The following is a 23,761-nucleotide window of genomic DNA, read 5'->3' on the forward strand; positions in this document are numbered from 1 at the left end:
GATACCATCTGTAATGTTTGAATATTGTGCTTGATTTACTCAGTAAAATAATTTGGCCTCAGTTCACATTAGCTATTTGTAGAACTGTTGCTATGGATTGAATTGTGCCCTGCACCGCAGTTCATACATTAAAGTCCTAACCCCCAATGTGATGGTATATGGAGATGAGGCCTTTGGGAGATAATCAGTTTAGATAAGGTCATGAAAGGGGTCTCTCATGATGGGATTCATGTCCTTAGAAGAAGAGATACCAGAGAGCTACTCTGTCTTCTCTCTGTCTGTCCATGCTCATACAAAGTGGAGGTCGTGTGAGCACACAGTAAGAAGGCTGCCTTCTGCAACCCAAGGGAAAAGCTCACACCAGCAGCTACCCATGCTGGCACCCTGTTCTCTGACTTTCAGCTTCTAGAACTATGAGAAAATAAATTTTTGTTTTTTAAGCCACCCAGTCTGGTATTTTGTTATGGCAGCTTAAGCAGACTAATACAACTGTATTATTACGTATATTATTATTAATACAACTGTATTATTATGTATATATGACATTCTCAATTTATCATAATGTAATTATTGGTAATATTTATTAGTGCTTTACTCTGAAACTTATCCTAGGCTAAGTTCATTTAACTTATCTTCTTCTATAGTGTGTATGTGTGTGTGTGTGTGTGTGTGTGTGCATGTAGTGTCATGGTTATAATATTATCCCCATTTTATAGAAAGGGAAATTTTAGTGTAGGCAGGTGGTAATTTAATTGTTCAGGGACACCTGGTAAAATCCATATCAAACCCAGGCAATTTCTAACTCTAGAGATTATTCTATGAACTATGGCACATATTTTATCTTTGACTCTTATGAGAAATGTGAAGTTCAACATGGAGACCCGCATATACCAATTTTCTATACAGTAGGTACAGATTTCACTAGGAAGCCTTTCAGTAACAAGCAGATCTATTTGTCAAGAGGCAATCCCTGCATTACTGAAGTTACTTCATGCAGTTGTTGTAATTAACAAGTCTGAAATCTGGAAATGATGTTGCTCGATTAAAAAAATTGTCAATTGTATAAAATGTTAAATTTTGGAAGGTAATGCTGATATGCACATTACAAGCTTCTCAGAGCAGAAGCATCTCTGAGAGAAGTTTCTCTGTTTTCACAAAGAGGTAGTAGATGAGTAGACTTATGAACCCAGGGCAAAATCATGACTTCAGTGCAAAATGTGACTTCAATTTAACTTCCCCTCACCCAGATTCCTTATTCTTGCCCCCCTTTCTATTTGCTCCATTATGCAGATCCCTTGTTCCTTTCAGTCATGGCCCAGGGTCTCTAAACTCAAATAGTCCTCTCCCCAAACACATTATTCAACTGGAAAGAATCTAATAAATGTTTTCATCTCCAGCAAGGCTATCATATTCAGACATACAAAAGGCCCACACTTTAGGACACATGTTTCAGGGTTCACTGGGGACATGATACTGACCATTCTCTTTTTCCTCACAGAGCTCCAGGACAGCACGCTCTGAGGAGGACCGAGATGGCTTGTGGGACGCTTGGGGCCCATGGAGTGAATGCTCACGCACCTGTGGTGGAGGGGCCTCCTACTCTCTGAGACGCTGCCTCAGCAACAAGTAAGTCCTGCATCCCAGATGGTAGGGAGTTTGTAAGGCCCATATGTAGTAGGTTCAATGCATACTTTTGTGGTTGGGGTTATTAAGACCATTTTGTTGCACACAAATCTGGATGGAAGAAAGGTACAAAGAATTAAATATGTGCATCTCCAGCTAGGTTATTTATATACTCTTATATGATAAGTGATATAGAATTTATCTCATTTACAGAGGAAATGTTGTCTATTTTCATATTAGAACTAGAAGGTTGATTTATAAGTAGAAATGGACCATAATATATGGCACTTTTTGGATCCCCTTAAATTTTAGTGACAAGAATAGCAACAATATTAACATTAACAACATATTAAGTTTATGTTGGATTCCAATGTTATCAAGCACTTTGCAAATAAGTGATATATTGGTTTGGGTTTCTTAGATGTCTGGAAGTTTCCTGAGATTATTCAGTTCAATGAATGATGAAGTTTGCATATAAGGAGGTTTGGAAAACAGAAACTTCTTGGGAACCTGGCATGGGAATGAGAGCAGTGGTGAAGGTGGAGAGTGGCTAATGGTTTCTAAGCTGAAAGTAAAGGCCTGAGGCATTAAAATGGCAGTCTACTTCAAATAATAAGTAAGAACTGTTTCTTGATCTGTGTGGTCTATGACTAGATTTTTCTTCAAACTATAAAATACAAAGTACAATAGTAATATTTTTAATGAGAGATTTTTATTTGACAGTGAAGAGTGTTACATGTGACAAGTAAGAGTTTTGATCAAAATTACTATATACTATAGAACATGGAACAGAAGAAGAAAATATCTATCTATATATATCTGCTGATTCTTCTAGACTTTTCATAATGAAACAGCACAAAGGGTGAGATACAGGTTCAGAAAAATGTCAGCTTACTCTAATGAGAGAATTTCTTGAAATCAGGGGTTTCAACGTCTTACTCTTTTCTGTGCCCCCCAGTCCCGCACATGGTCTGACAGATAGATTTTCCTTCACTGAATCCATCATAACTAGAGACCATTTTGGTTCCAGGCAGATCCTAATGGAAATGGTGTACCCTGGGAAACCTGGCCAAAGGGCGTATCTTGCAAGAAACCGGATTAATTATGTTACTTAGCCATTACGGTGTTTGGTTCTACTCAGAAGATGGAGCTATTGGATGACATCCACTAGCAAGTTTGTTTGTCATCTTTGGAGGCCAGTGTCATAACAAACTAGGTCCCCGAGCTGACCAGAAAAAACTAGACCTTTCATTTTTATGATTCACCTCTTCTCTTAGTCTCAAATATCAAAACCTCCCTACATCTGTACTACATGATACTGCATGGCGATAGCACTGCAAGATATAACTGATAACAAACATACATCAGTAAAGCCAAAATGTACAGATTTGAAATGTTCCTATTATACAGTTTTCTCGAATTACCGTGCTTGAATATGCTATAGAGGTGAGCCAAAGCATGTGTCTCACAAAGCTGGTAAGGAGTGTATGGGAACTTTCATACTGGCTCATTGATGTGAATGCTACATTGTGAGAATCTTGTATGGAGTAAGAGACTGACAAGCAACTTCAGGGATAAGTACAATCACAGGTAGAACTCTGTCATTCGACAAAGCATCAAATATATTATAACATCATATAACATCAGTTATGTGAAATTCACACTTACCAGTTTTGTCACCTAGTAAATTAAGGCTCCAATTGTTAGGATTTTATTAAGATACTATAGAAGATATCATCTATCATCTACTCATAATGAATTGGAAAAGTAAAATGTAAAATCTAAAATTATAAACATATAGACTATATGTCCCTATTTGACTTTCAAATATTGAAAAAAATACATTAGGTAAACTCATACTAGGCTGGAGAAGAAGCTAAAACAATGGGGAGAGGGGCAGGACCACCAACCTACCATGAGTGGTTATCTGTGGCCCTCTTGTTCATTTTTTTTTTTAATTTTTTTTAGTGGTTATTTATTTTTGAGACAGAGAGGGACAGAGCATGAATGGGGGAGGGTCAGAGAGAGAGGGAGACACAGAATCTGAAGCAGGCTCCAGGCTCTGAGCTGTCAGCACAGAGCCTGACGCAGGGCTTGAACTCACGGACTGTGAGATCATGACCTGAGCCGAAGTCAGACGCTCAACCAACTGAGCCACCCAGGCGCCCCTCTTGTTCATTTTTTAATGGCTAATGAACTTAACAGGTTTTCTCTCATCTCCACTCCACATTTAATGTGGGCACCTTATACTCTTGAGAAAGATCACAGGTTATGAATGTATATGTCCTTAGAGGCCCAACAAGTAACTGGAATGTGTGTTGTAGTCTAACGGTAAGCACTCAAATTCAGCCTAAATGAATCCCATTGACCTGCTGAATTAATTTTCCACACTGATTTTCCAGTCCTGTTCTCACTTTTAGCTCTGATATTTTTAAGTCTGTCAGCTAATAATTACTCTGTTCCAAATATGATAGAACTGTAAAAAGGAGCTAAAATACTCAGATTTTATGGAATAAATGACAACTACTCAACTTCTGGAGTTAATTATGTTCTGTGATGGACGGGGAGACTGGGAAGAGGCTTGGTTAACTTTATGAGTTTGAGAACATCTTCTCTGAGTGATCTTTTGAAGAATGCAGGAAAATAAAAATCAGTGGAGGGAAAGCAGGGTGAAAATATAAATAAGCATTAAGTATAAAACTCATCCTTCTCACTGGCAGTGCTTGGTGCTGGAGAAAATGCCCTGACCCAGGGAGATACTGAGCAGAATCCTTCCTTTGCCTTCTCCCCCATTCTTTTTCTAGGCTCACAGAAAGTAAGCAGTGCTTCATTTTCCCAATTTCTGATATTAGACTATTGATAATTGCCTTTACTTGCAACTCTGGTTTGAGCAATAAGGGAAGGCACCGTATAAACTTTTTTTCTACAACATTTACTAATTTCTGTAAGATTATGTTAGGTTTCATTGAGCAACTCTGATAATACAACTATTGCTAATCTTGCATCACTAAGTCTGCTTTGATTTTTGCATCATAACATCTGCTCTTATTTTTTTTTTCTAATTAGAAAATGGACTATGCATACTTGTACTTTATGATGGCTCTTCATTTCAGGTGAATTAGACAATGTACCAACTACCTTGAGAAGCTGCTGCTTCTGTCCAGTTCTTCACATCCTCCATTAGATATTCTGAAGTAATATTTTTAACAAATGTGTTTTTCTCATTTATCTAGGATTGTGTGTTGTTTAGTGGAAACTATCCTTCTTCGACCTAAATTACTTAAGCATATAGTTTTAAATTTGATACTAAAGATCTGTCTCTGAGAGTTCTAGCTTTGTCTTCAGCCGGTTAATTTAACTTTTCCCATAAGGAGTTCCAGATGCATAAGGCACTTAAGAATGACTGTGTAACGTCATATGTACCACTGTATTAGGTCTGTGCCAAAATCAAGGTCAAAGAGGTAAACTGCAGTTCATTTGAAATGGCAATGAGTCAGATAGCTGGATGCTCTTAAGTGTGGTGTCAACCTTTATATTGATGCCTGAAGAAGACTTAAAGGTCTTTTGTGACATTTTTTATCTTCTGCAAGGCCAATTAATCTCCAGACTAATAAATAGTATGGATTAATAGATTAATACATTAAGAGTAAGAATATTTTGTTAAATCCCAACTGATTAAATGAAGGGCTTGTCATACCTATATGTAATCAAGTAGCAAAAATAATAACAAAAAATTTTTTTCAAAAGCCTTACTTATAAAGGATGAAAGCATTTTTTAAAGTTAATAAATTTTGCTTTGAATTCTTTAGTTGAATAGAATTTTTTGGAGCTGAATAAAATTACTAGATGAACAAGACATAAAATCATCACACTGTGGAGGTGCCTAAAAAAAGATTATGATATTGTTCCAAAGGGATGTGGCTGCCAGAATGTTGTCAATATAAATACAGAAAAATTAAAATAAACATCCTCAAGGAGTCTTATCTCACAGTAATTGGAAAGATCATTCAAACTTGTCATTTCATAATAATTGTGCTAAGTGAAATTAAGCTAACTCTTCAGATTTTTTAATTGCAAACACAGTTTTTCTCCCATAAAAATATTGATACTACAGCAATATAAGCTTTAGTTAGCAAGTAATTTCTACGCCATATAATAATAAATACCAAAAGAAAAATTTTAACATTAAGATTTGACTTCTTAAACAAATATTTTTTCCCTTTAAAGTCATTTCATCTTTATCAAAACATCCAATTAAGTTTCATAGGACCTGTTTTAAGACATTTTAGAACTTTCAGCTAAAGTGAACCCCAAAGCAAGATTTATCTGTTATTCTTCATCTGGTGTTATATGTTATCAGTCTTGTTTTCATTGGAAATGCTTGAGTTTTTGTTTAAAAGAAAGATATACAAGTTCAGAATGGGTCTGACTACTCTGTCATTTATATGAGGAAGTCTTTTCATTGTGTTAGGAAAGATTTCACATTTTAGGATGTTTAAGAGTTTGTGGTTGCCTTCCTTTTGCTTTCTGGGTTAAAGCCTAGTCTAAATGTATTACCAGGACTTCTAATAGTCCAGGTCATATATCTTAGAGGGATGTGGTCCTCCCCTGCACCCCTAAGCTCTGATCTCCTTTCGGGAGGAGAGTAAGTCGAAAGACTGAATGTTTGGAACCGTTTTATCCCATAACCCTGTTTATTAGAATAAAAAATGGTTGGAAATGTGTTTGGTGTCCATAACCTTTACTAGCCATGCTGGGAATTTATAATTCTTGGCTGTCTTTTTCTGTTTATTTAAAAATTCTTTATTTGGCTAGTTCAATAGCCCTTGTGAAGTCATTATTTCTTTTCAATTTTCTTTTTTTTATTTAAACTGCTTTATAGGGATATCTTTGACATGTAAAAACTACATATATTTAAGGTATACAACTTACTGTTTCAATGTATTTATATATTGTGGAAGGATCACTACCATGAAGCTAAATAATTTATCCAACTATATCCAATATAGTTACATATTGTGTATATGTACATAGTTACATAGTGCATATGTGTTGAGAAGATTTAAGAGATACCCTGTTTCAACTTTCAAGCATACAATACAGTATTGTTAACTATCATCACCATACTGTACATTAGATTTCCCAAAGTGATTCATCTTGCATAACAGAAACTTTGTACCCTTTAACTAACATCTCCTCATTTTCCCTTCTCTCCTGCTCCTGGCAAAACACCATTATACTTACTCTCTGCTTTTATGACTTTAACTATTTTAGATTCCACTTATAAGTGAGATCATTCAGTGTTTGTCTTTTTTTGTCTGGCTTATTTCACTTAGCATAATGTCCACCAGATTCTTCCATGATGTCACAAATGGCAGGACTTCCTTCTTGTTAAGACTAAATAATATTCCATTGTATGTATATACCACATTTTCTTCACCCATCCCTCTGCCAGTGGACATTTAGATGGTTCCCATGTCTTCACTATTATGAATAATGCTGCAGTGAAAATGGGTGCAGATATCTTTTCAAATTCCAGATTTCATATCCTTTGGATATATATACTCAGAAGTGATATTGCTAGATCATATAGTAGTTATATTTTTAATTTTTTGAGGACCCTCCATACTGTTATATAATAGTTTTACCATTTTCTGTTCCTACCAACAGTGTACAAAGGTTCCCTTTTCTTTATGTCCTTGCCAACACTTGTTACTTTTGTCTTTTTGATAATAGCCATTCTAACAGGTATGAGCAGATATCTCATTATGGTTTTGATTTTCACTTCCCTGATGATTGGTGATGTTGGGCACCTTTTCATGTACCTGTTGTCCATTTGTATTTCTTCTTTTAAGAAATGTCAATTCAGGTTTGTTGCCCATTTTTTGATTGGATTATTTGTTTTTTCACAATTGTGTTGTAAGAGTCTCTAATATATTTTAGATATTAACCCTTTATCAGATATATGGTTTGCAAGTAACTTCTCCAATCCAAGGCAATTAATAGATTGCCTTTTAACTTTGTTGATCATTTCCTTTGGTGTACAGAAGCTTTTTAGTTTCATCTAGTCCCACTTACCTATTTTTGCTTTTGTTATAGGCAGTTTTGGTGTCATGACCAAAAATCGTTGCCAACACCAATGTCAAAAGTTTTTTCCCTCTTTTCTTTTAGAAATTTTATCGTTCCAGGTCTTATAGTTAAGTCTTTCATCCATTTTGAGTTAGTTTTTTTTTTTTTTAATTCACCGTGAGAATAAGAGTCCAATTTTATTCTTGTGCATGTAGATAACCAGTTTTCCTAATGCCATTTATTGAAGAGAGTATCTTTTCACTATCATTGTGAGTTCACCATTGTGGCACTCTTGTCAAAGATTGGTTGACTATATATGTGTGGGTATATTTCTGAGCTCCTTGTTTTGTTCTCTTGGTCTAAATGTCTGTTTTTATGCAGTACTATAATGGTTTGATTACTATAACTTTGCAGTATAGTTTGAAATCAGGAAGTGTGATGCCTCTAGCTTTGTTCTTCTGCCTCAGGATTTCATTGGCTATTTGGGATCTTTTGAAGTTCCACATAAATTTTAGGATTGTTTCTCTATTTATGTAAAGGATGCCATTGGGATTTTGATATGGAGTGTGTTGAATCTGTAGACCAGTTTGGGTACTATGGACATTTTAACAATATTAATTCTTCCAATCTGTGAGCAAGGGTTATCTTTCCATTTATCTATGTCTTCTTTAATTTCCTTCATCATTGTTTTATAGTTTTCAGGGTATAAGTCTTTCACCTAATTGGTTAAGTTTATTCCTAAGCATTTTATTATTTTTGATGCAGTTGTAAGTGGGATTTACTTAATTTCATTTTCAGATGGTTTGTTGTTAATGTGTAGAAAAGCCACCAATTTTTATATGTTGATTTTGTATCCTGAAACTTTGCTGAATTCATTTATTAGTTCTAACAGTTTGTTGTTGTTGAATCTTTAAATTTTTCTACATATATGATCATGTCATCTGCAAAGATGATTTTATTCTTTTCCAATTTAATTTGGATGCCTTTTATTTCTTGTCTAATTGCTTCGACTAGAACTTTTGGTACTGTGTTAAATAGAAGTAATGAGAACGAGTATTCTTGCTTACATTGGATCTTAAAGGAAAAGTTTTCAGTTTTTCCCCATTGATTATGATGTTAGCTGTGGTTATTCAAATATGACCTTCATTGCATTGAGGTAAGTTCTTTTTATACCTATTTTTAATGGTGTTTTTTAAATCATGAACAGATATTGAATTTTTTTTACACTCCTTTTCCTGCATCTGTTGAGCTTATCATGTGGTCTTTATCTTTCATTCTGTCAATGTGATATATGACTTTGATTGATTTGCATATGCTGTACCACCCTTACACCTCACAGATAAGTCCTACTTGGTCATAGGTACAGTGCTTTTAATGTGCTATTGAATCCAGTTGGGTAGAATTGTATTGATGATTTTTGCAACCATGTTCATTAGGGATATTGGCCTATAGTTTTCTTTTCTTACAGTTTATTTGTTTGTCTGGCTGTGGTTTCAGAGCAATATTGGCCTTATAAGATTCATTTGGAAGTGTTCTCTCTCCTACTTTTTGGAAGACTTTAAGAAGGATTGGTATTACTATTTTTTAAATGTTTAGTAAAATTCACCAGTGAAACCGTTAGGTCCTGGCTTTTCTTTCTTGGGAGGTATTTGATTATTGATTCAATTTTCTTATTTGTTACTGGTCTGAACTAGAAAAAGAACAAAACAAGCCCGCAGTTATCCTGAAAAAAAGAAGATAATAAAGATTAGAAAAAAAATGGATCAAATAGAGGTTAGGAAAACAATAGAAAAAATTCAACTAAACTAAGAGTTGTTTTTTTGTTTTTGTTTTTTTTTTTTGAAAAGATAAGATCAACAAATGCTTGGCTAGACTAAGAAAAAAAGAGAAAAGATGAAAATAAAACCAGAAATAAACAAGAAGACATTATAATAAATGCCTCAGAAATCAAAAGGACCATAAGGAACTATTATGAACAATTATACCAATAAATTGGGTAACCTAGAAGAAATGAGTAAATTCTAAGAAACATATAACCTTCTAAGGGTGAATCTCCTCAATTTTCATTCATTCATTAAATAAATATACACTGAATATCTATCATGTATCAGGCAAGTTGCTAGGTATAACTAAGGATAAAAGACCCAGGAGTCAAGCATCTGCTTTGGGGGATTTAACAAATTATTAAGTTTTTGCTGATTATACTGAATTTCTACTAATTGTAGTTATATAATATTTTAAGAAGAGAATTTCCTCCCAGTTATGTAAATAGGTAATATATATGTAGCAATGGTTCTTAATCTTAGCTGTACTTTAGAATCACCTGTATATATATATATATACATGTATATATATGTATATATATATATATATATATATGTATATATATATATGTATATATATATATATACATATATATATATATATACACACACACACTGAAAGCCAATTAAATACAAATCTCTAGAGCTGGAACTCTGATATCAATACATCTTTCAAAAGCTCACCAAATGATTTTAATGTATAACCAGTGTTAAAACTGCTGTTGTATTCACTGTTGACAATAGCCAAAGTATGGGAGGAGCCCAAATGTCCATTGACGAATGAATGGATAAAGAAGATGTGGTACAATGGAATATTACTAGGCAATCAAAAAGAATGAAATCTTGCCATTTGCAAGTACATGGAGGGAACTAGAGGGTATTATGCTCAGCGAAGTTAGTCAGAGAAAGACAAATATGTGACTTCACCCATATGATAAAGGGAAGATACAAAATAGATGAACATAAGGGAAGCAAAAATAATATAAAAACAGGGAGGGGACAAAACATAAGAGCCTCTTAAATATAGAGAACAAACTGAAGGTTACTGGAGGGGTTGTGGGAGGGGGGATGGGCTAAATGGGTAAGAAGCATTAAGGAAGACCCTTTTTGGGATGAGCACTGGGTGTTATACATAGGGAATGTGTCACTGGAATCTACTCCTGAAATCATTATTGCACTATATCCTAACTAACTTGGATGTAAATTTAAAAATAAATTTAAAAAACCCTGCTGCTCTATTAAAGGAGATGATAGTGGAATGATTCAGTTCCCTGGGATTTTTTGGAAGTTAGGGTAATGAATAAAAGAAGGAATTTTCTGGTAAAAAGATTCGTTTATGTTTAAATTCCTCACTCAGGTTTCTGTGAAATGACCCAATCTACAGCATTGGAGGAAAGCCCTGGGCACCAGCATGTCAGGATGTAAAAGTGGTGATTGTCCCCGTACTATTGTGAGCTAAAGGAATAACTTTTCTGAGTGGTTATACAGTTGTCAGTATAGCTAAGGTCAGCCTTGCCTAGATTGACAAATGGACTAAGTGATTTCTGAAGTTTTCTTCCATTCCATTATTAAGCTTACAAGTATGACCCTTTAAAATGCCTCCAGGTTGTTAGTGAATGACTAAGTTAATGCCCCGAGCCTGGGATATTTTATGCAAATTCTCTAGGATCCACCTGCCTTCAAATTCATTAAATTTCTTATCAGTCGAGTGGAGTTTATCTTTCTACCTTCAGTTCCACATTTATCATTATGAGGAAAGAAAGGCTTCCTAATAGTACTTGAGGTCTTTAATTTTTCTTATATTTTCTTAAATTTCTTATCCATTGAGCGGAGTTTAACTTTCTACCTTCAATTCCGCATTTATCATTATGCAGAAAGAAATGCTTCCTAATAGTACTTGAGGTCTTTTATTTCTCTGTTTGGGTCCAATTTGTGCAACAGAAAAGAGGAGTTTATCTAACCCTAACTGTTTTTGCTTAGTTTCAACCACTGGGGGAGAGGGAGGTGGTGGGAAGGAAGGAGGAAGGAGGGAATGATAAAGGAGAAGAGAAAGAGATTAAGAGAAATTAAAGGGACACCAGATATTAACAGCTAAAGACAAAGGATACCAGAATTACATACATTGGGGGAAGGGTGCTTTACCTGGAGACAGAAAGAATAAGTATAGAATGTTAAGTAACATCATAGTCATGTGTGACCATCAACTGAAACCCATAACTACATATGTCAACCTTAAATAGCTGCATAACCAATCCCTACCTCTGGGTTTTGGGGTAGGATTCACAGGTCAAGATTGGGATCTTTCCCTAGTGAGAGAGTCACATGTTTGGGAGCCTGGCTCTCATAACAGTGCGTTTCACTGTCTCTGAGAGAGTCTTTAACCTATTTTGTGGACTATCCCTTTTATTTATTTATTTTTTTATCAAACTACTAATTTTGAATCTTGGTCCCATTATTTTCTAGCCAGGTGACACTGCACTGGGTTTTTAGTTTTTCTGGGATTCAATTTGTCGCATCTATGATGTCAAGTGGGCAGTTCCTGGAACAGAATAGGTGTTCAATAAATATTTATATTCAGTGAATGTCTAAGGTGCCCTTCAACTCTAAAATTGAATGTGTGACCCCTAGACAGAGAGCTTTTCTCCGCCACATGTGCAGTCAAAACCCATTTTGCTGCCAGATAGGAAGAGGAACAAAAGCTGCTCTTAATATGAATGGTTTTAAAGAAAAATGTTGTTATTCTCCAGGCCCCCATCTTACAACGGACATCTGGGTGATATGGGCGGATTGAAGAACTTTTGTCTCTAGCCAAAATAATTCATAAATTCCCAGCTCCAGGGTTGTATCGGGTGAGGTTGTGAGAGTCCTAGAGTTTCATAATATACATTTTCCTCATGGGGAAGATGGAAAAGTTGGACTTGATGTGCTAAAACACATTTGTTTTTATTCTCATTCTTTGCCTCTTTTGGCTACTGAGCAAATGTAAGATCATTTGCAAACCTTATGGCATGTGTGTATGTATAATAAAGTGCATGTCCTTCCTGCTAGAGGATCTCAAGCCAAGGGCAGCAATCCCCCTGCCCCACACCCCAGCATATTTCAGAGGGAGCAAATGCATCACAGTGACAAATACAACTTAGAATAAATATGTGGAAATAAACATGTCTGTAAAAAAAATGCAGTTTCTTTCTTCTGGTAGCTATTTCATTTCCTTTTATGCTTTTCACCTTCACTTTATTATAGAAAGATTTTAATCAGGTTTCAGGGTTCACAACTTAGAGCAAATATTAAACCAAAAGTTCTTCATGGCCTGAAATTATCCTGATAGCATTTCCTTCTGTTCTACGCCTTCTCTTTAACTTTGACCCACCCATCCTTCCTTCGCTCCTGTCTTCCCTCCCTCCTTCCTTCCTTCTTTTCTCTTCTCAAGAAATGTTTATGGAGTACTAACCATAAACGAGGCACTTCACTAGGCACTGGGGCTCAGGGATCAAAACATAGACTGCAGGGGAAAAAAGCAAATAAAAGAAACCAAAAATAGATTTTTTAAAAGTGAAAACAGTCCTGGCCAGCTACAGGACTGTCCTGATCCTTTAAAATACTGACCACATTGTTGTCTCTCTGCCTCTTGTTCTAATGAGCTTCTTACCTTCAATGTTCCTCCTCACCCATGCCCAGCTAGTAAAATTCATCACACACTCAGCAGTGGTCTTCAGCCTCATTTTGATATACTTATAAGTCATTTCTCTTCACACCACTTTGAATTACCTTTACACAGACTGGCATGTGTTATGGTTTCTTGTATGGCACTGTATCCCCAATACTATCATCTATGAGCACAGGTTTTATCTTTCTTGTTTTATATTTTACTGCCATGCACATAGTAGGTGTTCAGTTCAGTGTTGGATGAATTCGCTGAATAGAATATTAGGGCCAGGAACCTACTGTAGGACTGTTTCTTGAATAACCCTTTCTCCCATCACATTCTTGGGATACTTATGGCCCATATGGGACATTCTACCTAAGATATTGCCCTCTTAAGTACTTTCTTCTCACCAGCTTGTCCCTTTGTCCAGTTCCTTTTGTATTTAGTATCCAGACCATGCCCATTAGTAGTTGACTATGCATTATACTGTTGTGTGTTTTACGTGGATGGATGTAGATTGTTTTCCAACTAAATTATAACTTTGAAAGGATCAAAAAAGGCCATCATTTTTCTATCTTTCACAGTTCCTTGCATAGTACTGGTTCAGACTGGATGCTCAATAAATGTGTTAAGTGACTATAAATCTGAAAGCATTATACAAAAACTTGCTAACCAGAAATCCTGCACGGGGGCTCATTTTCACTGTGAGACTGCTTATTGTACATTTTCCTCATTAGATTTTCTGCACAGTATGCTTGGAGCAGTTTCTGGCTTCATTAGAAGTTGGGCATGATCATTATGGTTTATATTGTCATTGTTCTTGCTTTTTTCTTTGTTGATTGCATGGGCATACTCCTCATTTTCATAACCTCAGCCCATATTTGTGAGAACTCAGTGCTTTGTTGTAACATGTCAGTCTTTGAAGAACAGACAGAGATATGTAAAATCATACTTGTTTGGGGAAAAAAATTGGCAGTGATTTTTCTGGTTGTAATTTAGAACATACCAAACACTCATAATAGCAAATAAACCGATTTGACACTCACAAGACAAACTCCCAAATTCAGTCTATAATATCCTCATGTGGGTCTACATTTTAATTTAACAGCTCTGTAGCTGCTTAGCCGCTGCTAGAGAATCTGTAACAGAGAAGACTTCCTTAGTTCCCTATGGTAGAGAGAAGATCAAACAACCAGAGGGCATGTCTTCTCAGAACGTTTTCCCCAAACCTACATCATTTCCATTCATGGTGAATTTGTTCTCTACATGAAGTTTTAGTAACCCTCTCTGTATACATAAACCAGGGTCTCCAAGCTGGCACAGCATTCAGAATGTTTTTATAATGAGAGATTAGTATAGAGAAGAAGTGTTGAATTATAAAACTAAGGTTACAAAAATATGTTACCTATGCCAAAGAAACACTTTTAAGCCAAGGCGTCGATTTATGGCACTGTTTTAAAATTTGGGCCTCCGCTACCCCCTAGTCTGTTTAAAATTGCTTTGAAAATTCAGGTTTTAGGCCAACTGTTCTTTTGGCTCCTTTGGCCGCATTAGAGCCTCTGGCAGATTGAGAAGAACTAGTGTGACACCAGGGCTTTGTCTGTTCCCAGCCAGCTCACCTACTGATGGATGATGCTTGGCAGCATGCCTCCTTGTTGTTTGTTGTATTATTACGACAGAAAGCATTTTCAAAAGCTACATTTATCAAGTTGTCATAATAGTTTGGCTTGTATATCTATCTACTCAGAAAAAAAAATAAATCTCTCTCTTAGCACTAATCTGTTGGAGCCACATGATGCATCATGTGCAGAAGAGGCAGTGCAAAACGAAAAGGCCATTCTGCATGAGATTCAGGGACCTTTCAACTAAATGATTAAAGTCAGAGGTATTTTTTTATGTATGCATTTGAAAATCCCAGAGCACCAAAGACCTGTCCCCGCCTTGTTTCAAGGGTACTTTTCCATGGGTGGTTGTGTTTGTTGCAGATGCCTTATTCCTAGAATTTTGGAGGGAAAACACTGAAATTTGCCACAAAGAAGGTCAAAGACACTCTTAATGTTTAAGATGGATTTTTCATTGGCAGGTATCACCAGATTAAACATCACTTGTTGTGGAGAACCTTATAAGCAAGATAGGTGGTTGTCTGGGAGCTCAAGACTGTTTGAAGCTGGGATTCAGAATCTTTATCCAGAGAAAACATATACTCAGAAAATGTTTGTTTAAAATACTTCAAACCTATTAATGTTAATAAAGCATTCACTAGGTATGCATACTAGAACATCTTCAATTATTCCGAAATATAGTATATAATGAATATACAATATAAACATGGTTATCTGTAGATATGTTTTTATTGAGATATATCGACATAGAACATCATACAAATTAAAGGTATACAATATATTGATTTGTTGTTTTTTCCTCATTTTTCCCACCCCTTCCCTTTGTTAATCATCAGCTCATTCTCTATATTTATAGGTCTGATTCTACTTTTTGTTTGTTCATTCCATTGTTTAGCTTTTTAGATTCCACATATAAGTGAAATCATATGGTATTTGCCCTTCTCAGTCTGACTTATTTTTCATAACATAATACCTTCTAGGTCCATCCACGTTCCAGATGGCAAGATCTCATCCTTTGTTATGACTGTGTAATATTCTATCGTGTGTGTGTGTGTGTGTGTGTGTGTGTGTGTGTGTGTGTGTATCACATCTTCTTTATCTATTCACCTATCATTGGACACTTAGGCTGCTTCTGTATCTTGGTTATTATCAATAATGCTGCAATAAACATAGGGAGACATGTCTTTTTGATATAGTGTTTTCATTTTCTTTGGGTAAATACCTAGTAGTGGAATTACTGGATCATTTAGTAGTTCTATTTTTTAGTATTTTGAGGAAACTTCCTACTGTTTTTTACAGTGGCTGTACCAATTTACATTTCCCACTAACAGTGTACAAGCATCCTTTTTTTCTCCACATTCTCACCAATACTTGTTATTTTTTGTCTTTTTTATTTTAGTTATTATGATGGTTGTGAGGTGATATCTCACCGTGGTTTGGATTTGCATTTCCCTGAAAATCTTTTCATGTGGGGTGCCTGGGTGGCTCAGTCGGTTAAGCGGCTGACTTCAGCTCAGGTCACGATCTCGTGGTCCATGAGTTCGAGCCCCGCGTCGGGCTCTGGGATGATGGCTCAGAGCCTGGAGCCTACTTCCGATTCTGTGTCTCCCTCTCTCTCTGCCCCTCCCCATTCATGCTCTGTCTCTCTCTGTCTCAAAAATAAATAAAACGTTAAAAAAATTTTAAAAAAAAGAGAAAATCTTTTCATGTATCTCTTCTGTTGGCCATTTATATGTCTTCTTTGGAAAATGTCTATTCAGGTCCTCTGCCCATGTTTTACTCAGATTTTTGGGGGGGTTTCTTTCTTTCTTTCTTTCTTTCTTTCTTTTTTTTTTTTTTTCTTTCTTGCTTTCTTGCTTTTGGTGTTTAGTTGTATAAATTCATCATATATTTTTGATATTAACTCTTTATCAGATATATCATAAAAATTTTAAGGAATAAAACAAATTGATTGATTTGATGCATCTATACATTGCAATATGATACCACTTTCTGTTAGTTTACACCTCTAACATGTGCCCTAGTTATCATTTCTTTTCTGTGGTGGGAACAATTAAAATCTCTCTTAGAAACTTTGAAGTTTACGATACAGTGTTTTTGTCTATAATTGCTATACTGTGTATTAGATTTCCAGGACTTATTTATCGACTAATTACAAGTTTGTACACTTAAATAACATCTCCCCAATTCCTCCACCTCCAAGTCTCTGATAACTACCATTCTACTTTGTTTTTATGTAGATATTTTTTAAAGTTTATTTATTTATTTTGAGAGAGAGAGAGAGAGAGAGAGAGATGGGAGAGGGGGCAGAGAGAGAGGGAAAGAGAGAATCCCAAACAAGCTCCATGCTGTCAATGCAAAGCCCAATGAGGGGTCTCAAACTCACAAACCGTGAGATCATGACCTGAGCTGAAATCAAGAGTCCGACACTTAACCGACTGAGCCACCAGGCACCCCTGTAGATATTTTTTGAAGAAGGTGCTGAACTGACTCCTCTTGCTGGGACCAAGCACCTACAAATAAAGTTTCCACATCAACAAGGCTCATTTTTATTGTCATGAAAAACACTCTAAATAAGAATTAAATAATAATTATATAAACATGGAATAAAATGCATAGAATTATAGAATTGCTTTTTTTTACTGCTTATTTATTTTTGAGACAGAGAGAGAGAGAGAGCATGAACAGGGGAGGGTCAGAGAAAGAGGGAGACACAGAATCTGAAACAGGCTCCAGGCTCTGAGCTGTCAGCACAGAACCCGACGCAAGGCTCGAACCCACGGACCGTGAGATCATGACCTGAGCCAAAGTCAGATGCTTAACCGACTGAGCCACCCAGGCGCCCCTAGAATTGCTTTTTTAAGCAAAAGAATGTAACAGAGCTAAAGGAAAGACAACGTGGAACTTAGGAAGCCCACTATGGTGGCCAGTCCTCTAATTTTCTCCCCCATGCCAGGCAAGATCCCCACCAACCACCGATGATGCACAGACTCCAGTTCTAGATTGTAGGTTTTTAGCATCCATTTTGACCCATGGATGAGGACAGTGAGCATCTGAGGACAGCAGGGTCCAGAGGTTCACGTAACTTCCTTTTTAATGGCAAGTTGATTGGTATCAAGTGTTATTTCCTGAAAGAACCTCTTACACTAATGTGTCTGTGGAAAATGAAAAGCAGCCCAACAGTGCATTTATACTTGGTCCTCTTAAGTGTTCTCAGAATTTGTTATTCCTCTTGAGGTCTTTGTAAAAAGTCCCTGAAATGTAGAAGTGCTTTCACTGGCTTCTTGGGGACATTCTTCCACAAGATAGCTCCAGTAAATACTGAAATGCTCAAATTGAAGCAAGAGAGGAAAACCGTGCACCAATAGTACATGACGTTGTGTTTTCAGCTGTAAATCTGCTTGTCTTGTCTAATCTATACTCACTTTAGGATCCAAAATCTAAAGGACCCAGAGTCTTTCTGTCAGCTTGAATTGTTGATATGGTTTATACCTGTTCTCTTGTGAAGAGCTCATGGTTTCCTTTTGAATAATTAAAAAAAAGAGAGAGACATAAGGAGATGAATGCTCATATTTTAAAATTCTTTGCCCATGAGTCCGTATTTGAAAGACAAGAGGTATTCCAAGAAATACAGTAACCTGTTTTTACTGAACATCACTCTGCTTTTTCAAAATCAAAGGCAAAGCTTCCTGAGTGGTTGTCCTTAAGAACTATGGAGTCTTAAATACACAGTTACCACATTTTCCTAAAACTTGTTCACTGACACCAAGAATGAGTCTCGTTATGTCTCCAGAAGAATCTGTTTGCCTAGGGAGGAAAATGAGGAGAACCTTGAGGTAAAAATTGATGTTTTGCCCAATTTTTTAATTCTTAATGAGAGATAAGTTGAATATGCCTCCCTCTTTTAAGGACTTAAATTATATAAGTGGGAGGGTGGGGAAGTGGGGAACCAACAAATTGCTAACGCCTGGAAAGAGAACTTTTAATTTTCCATGGTAATTCATTTCTTCTATGGTTGTTAAATTATGGCAATTGAAACTAAGATATTATCAGGGTTTTAAGAACTGGAAGAGTTTGGATGGCTTGTTATGTGTTAATGAGAAACCAAAAAAGTGTGCCTTAAGCTTACACTAATCTCATTATAAGTGAGTTAAAATCTGAATAATTCACAAATACTAGCTTGTGATTGAGGTGATTACCATTTTTTACAGAAGGAATTAAGTCAAAATTAATAAATGACTAGCTAGGAGTGAAGTGCTTAAATGAATAAATAAGGAATTGTGTGTACAAATTCAGTTTGGAATATATTTGAATATTTATATTTTGTTCCTTCATATTTGAACCAGTTCTGAGTCCTTAATTGGGACCGTCCTTAGCTCACTAGACACAGTCCTGAAAACATTCTATTGTTTGCAATGAGAAAATGCATTTACTTAAAAATCTCTGTTATCAGTGGCCTATAACTTGCTTTGGAACCCATTTTGGATTGAAATTTCTGTTTGTTTTCATTCCCAGGGGTGAATTTTATTTTGTTTAAATGTGAAAGAAACCATTTGCCTGTTTTATACCAATGAACTGTTAAGAAAGGAAGAAAATATTCTTTACTGCATGATGCTCAAATGAGGCTTTTGTGCCCAGATAAATGCTTCGGATGAAGAAATTCATACTTGGCACAAATTAAATCCTTATGGTGGAATAGTCACTTCATTAACTTAAATAAAATTTATATGCAGGTATAATAAGTTTGAACTTTTAAAAAGCATAAGTTTCTCTGCATTGAAGTTCTTTCATGTTACATTTTATAGAGGAGTGTGGTTTTCTTGGAGATGTTCCCGATATACGATGTGTGTCTAGGTATCCTTTACTTACTAGAAGTGAATTTACCAGAACTGAAGAGTAGCTCATAAATTGTTATGGTAACAATAAGGTGCATTTAATCCCCAGACCAACACTATGCTTGGTTTCTCACATTTAATCTAATATTAATATTTTACACATCTTAAGCATATCTTGTTCCTTTTTTTTTTTTAATTGTCTTAGACAAATCTGAGTTCCAATCCCTGGCTCTTTCTTTCCTGTGGATATTTCATTAAGCCTCCTAATCTCTATTAGCCTCAATCTTCTCATCTATTAAATGGGAGTAATAAAACCTTTCAAAGTTGTTGGAAGCTTATTGATAATGTACACAGAATATGTAACCCTGGACCAAATACCTATAGAAGGCACTCAGTATATCATGGAGGCTAGAATTACATTTGTTACCCACAATCTGATAATGACTTTCAATAATGAGGACATTTCCAAAATCCAGCATTACCACTTTAATGTCATATTTCAGTTGATTAAATGAAATAAGCTTTCAGTAAATAAGTAATACTATTTAGTAAAGGGAAGGCTTAATCCAGGGAAACAAATTATGTGTAAATCAATACAAGGTGTTTGACAATTATAGGATATTCTTTGGAAATTGCAGCAAATGTTTCTGTGTTGTTTTATTTTTGCTAAATAAGGATTTAAATCAATGTTTGATATTATGTGCTCACATCTATCTTTCAAGGATGCTTTTAAAATGTGTGTTCATAATTAAAAATATATGGGGAAAGGCTCATTTACGTTATTGAAGCAGGTATTTTTCTGCCTTTGTTTTGTTTTGTTTTGGTTTGGTTTTTAGCAAATGATATCTCTATAATAATCCTTTGGCATTTGAATAGAGCTTTTGTAAATTATCTAAGTTAGTGATCACAACTTTGTGCCCAACCATTCCAATATACATTTGACAGATGAGAAGGGTAAGACCCTGAGAAGGTAACAGGCTTATGCAAGGAGAAAAACAAGTTTACGACCTACATCCTCAAACTCCTAATTTAGTATTGTTTTCATTATTCCTTCAGGGAGATAAGGTTGGGAAAAGAAAATAAAAAGAGGTGAAAAACATAGAACTTTAAGGTCTTAATGATTAACACCAGAGTTCACTTTTTTAAAGCGAGAAGTCATCATTGTATCTTCTTGTTTTTAAAACATTCAGTGGTTCCTCTTTGTCTATTGCCAAGTTCAAAATTAGAAGGTATTTGTCTCATCTGTGATTCCCCACATAAATCCCAAGCTCCAGCAAAACAAAACCATATCTTTTTATACCTCTGTGCCTTTCCTGTGGTTCCCTTTATATATATATCCTTAACCCTCTTTCAAGATCTATTATGTTTTTATTTCTGTTACACAATTAATTTACCAAATGTTTATATAATGTGCCAGGCACTGTTAGAAGTGCTCCACAAATATTAAGTCAGTTAATCCCCATGATAATTCCAGGAAATGAGTAATATTATCCCATTTTACAGATGATAAAACTGAGACATTTAAACTGCAGAAGAGAGTCAAGATTCCAGGATGAGGATTCTGGTTTCAAAGTGGGTACTCTGAACCATTACACCATGTCACATATGTACTTAGAATTTCACAACTGAAAAACTTACCACATTCAACCGAGACCAAGGTCTAAATGGCATGCCACCAAAGGCTTCTGGGTTGTAGAATTCATTACCTTGTAAATGTACCATCAACTGGAACCTACTTATTATCTTTTTAGACTCAGAAATATGGTATTTTTCAGTAATCATAGCAAGAACAGATCCTTCTCTTGGAGGTGGACAATGACTTGGCCCATGAGATTAATATTTCAAACTAGAATGCTAGTTTATTTATTAACTTACAATGAAAAATAGAACTATCACATGGACCAAAACACCCACGTCAGCATGACAAGCACACTCTGCCTCTCAGCAGTCCTAAGAAACCAGATCACTCTTGGCAAGTTGCTTGGTCAACATGGCATCCTAAGGAGGGGTATCCCTGGGATGAACAGAACATTCATTGGCATCAGCTAAGTTATCATGATGCATCAGTATTGTGATTGCAACAGCCTTGCCAATGGGACCTGGAGGACATGAAACTCATTGGTCTTTTGCCTGGGACACTGCTTGGCTGGGCACCGACAACCATATATCTCCGTGATTCTCTTCTTTTCTAGGATTATAATGCCTGGCCAACCCTTCCTTTCCTTTCCCACGTTCTATTGTTAATGTGTGTTAATATTCTCAATCTGGTCACAGTCAAGTCTTCAGGCCTGGGACCTTTCTAATTCTTTAAGACAGGCTTAGTGCAATTGTATTTTCAGATGCTATTTTCTTTTTGATGACATCTTCAAGACCTAACACAAATACTATCTAGCTTTTCCTAGACTGAATTGTAACTACATGAGTGGTTTTATTAATACCAAAGACAAAGTTATAGCCATTCTTTTTTGTATTCCCAGAAGTAAACACATTATGCAGCACATAACAGGAGCTCAGTGGTTGTTTCCTGAATAAACAAGTAAATGAGGAGGTAGAAAATCATCATGGTGAGGAGTGTAAGCTCTGAGACTGCATGGTCTGGTTTCAAATCTCAGCTCTACGACTTAACACTTGTGTGGTTTTGGCAAGTTACTCAACGTCCCTGAGCTTCCATTTTTCATCTTTAAAAAGAGTATAATTGTACCCTGCCTCCCAGGGTTCCTGAAAAGATTAAATTAATACATATACCAAACTTAGAAATGTACCTGGAATTTCAAACTATTAGTTATTAGTATAATAATTCTCTCAGCATTTTGTATTGTATTTTTACTCATTTTGTAAAAAGTATGACTTATGTTGCAAAGGGCAGAGTACCGCTTGTCCCTGTTTTAAGTGTCACCATTGAATATTTAATTAAAAATTGTTTTTGTCACAGAAATTCAGTAAAATGGAAACTCCCATGTATTGCTAATGGGAGTAAGGAATGGTACAACTTTTATGGAATGCAATTTAGCAATATTTATCAAAAGTCTTATAAAAGTTCATTCCCTTTACTCCAGTAATTCCCCTTCTAGAAATTTATCTGTCCTACAGCCATGGTCAGAAACTTGGATAAAACTTTTATATAGACATAGTTTATCACACCATCATTTATCAACCCCCTCATTGGAAATTACTTAAATGGCAAGTCATGAAAGAATGGTTATACAAATTACTTTATCTCATTTAACGGAATATTATGTAGCTCTCAAAACTGTATCTTTAAATTATTTCATAGTGTGGGAAAATGCTTCCCAAAAAGTTAAAGTGGGAAAAGAAAACCCAAACCACAAAATGGTATAGGTGACGTAATTTCTTCCACACTGAGAAGAAATCAGTAAGTCAAAATAACAGTGATTATCTTTAGATAAGGCAACTATGGGGGATTTCGTTTTTGTAAACTTTCTTTTCCAAAACCTCTCCAATGAGCGTGTATTTTAGAAGTAAAAATAATTCTTTAAGAACTATAAGTTTTAATGTCCTTAGATGTGTAATTTTAAGACATGTTGAATATTGTCTCATTTTTACCATGTCCCAGATCTAAGTTTTTTCAGTGAAATATCTCTTCAGTCTAATACCAGAAATAATTAAGAAGACAGGATTCATTTTTCAGAAAATCTTGTATTAATATTTATTTGGCTAATAAGCACAAAGTATAAGTACTTATCTTGAAAAATTTTTGAAGGAAAATGAATGCTTAGTGTCAGCTCTCATGGAGAAATCAGTTTATATATACAACTTCTTGAGAACTGCTTTGTTTAGTATTGATAGTAATTTCTATAAGAACATTGTTATTCAGAAGAAAAGAGAGACTCGTACATTAGTATTAAGAGAAAATTGTTCTTGTGACAAAATAGTTTCAATTTTGAGCCTGTCACAGGTAGTAATGAGTTTTTTTCTTTTTTCTTTTTTTTCTCTTTTTTCTTCTTTTTTTTTCTTTTCTTTTCTTTTTTTTTTTTTTCTGTGTGTGTGTGTGACCTAGGAGCTGTGAGGGAAGAAATATCCGATATAGAACATGCAGTAATGTGGTAAGTACTGAGGTTCTGTTTCTGCGGTTATGATCATGTATCATTTTAAGAACTGAATAATGCCAACCAGTTTTATGTA

The 23,761-nt window shown here is 35.5% G+C and overlaps 1 protein-coding gene across 2 annotated transcripts in view; it reads left to right on the forward strand.

Moving 5' to 3' along the window:
• The window catches only part of ADAMTSL1 (ADAMTS like 1), a 378,657-nt gene that overhangs the window by 30,960 nt on the left and 323,936 nt on the right, over nt 1-23,761 (forward strand). For both annotated transcript variants that reach the window (XM_042913347.1, XM_042913348.1), the window contains exons 2-3: nt 1,499-1,626; nt 23,637-23,682. In XM_042913347.1, coding sequence (XP_042769281.1) covers nt 1,499-1,626; nt 23,637-23,682 — 174 coding nt within the window. The remainder of the gene's footprint in view (nt 1-1,498; nt 1,627-23,636; nt 23,683-23,761) is intronic.

The sequence above is a fragment of the Panthera leo genome, chromosome D4 (assembly GCF_018350215.1).
Source record: "Panthera leo isolate Ple1 chromosome D4, P.leo_Ple1_pat1.1, whole genome shotgun sequence".
In the NCBI taxonomy this organism is placed as follows: domain Eukaryota; kingdom Metazoa; phylum Chordata; class Mammalia; order Carnivora; family Felidae; genus Panthera; species Panthera leo.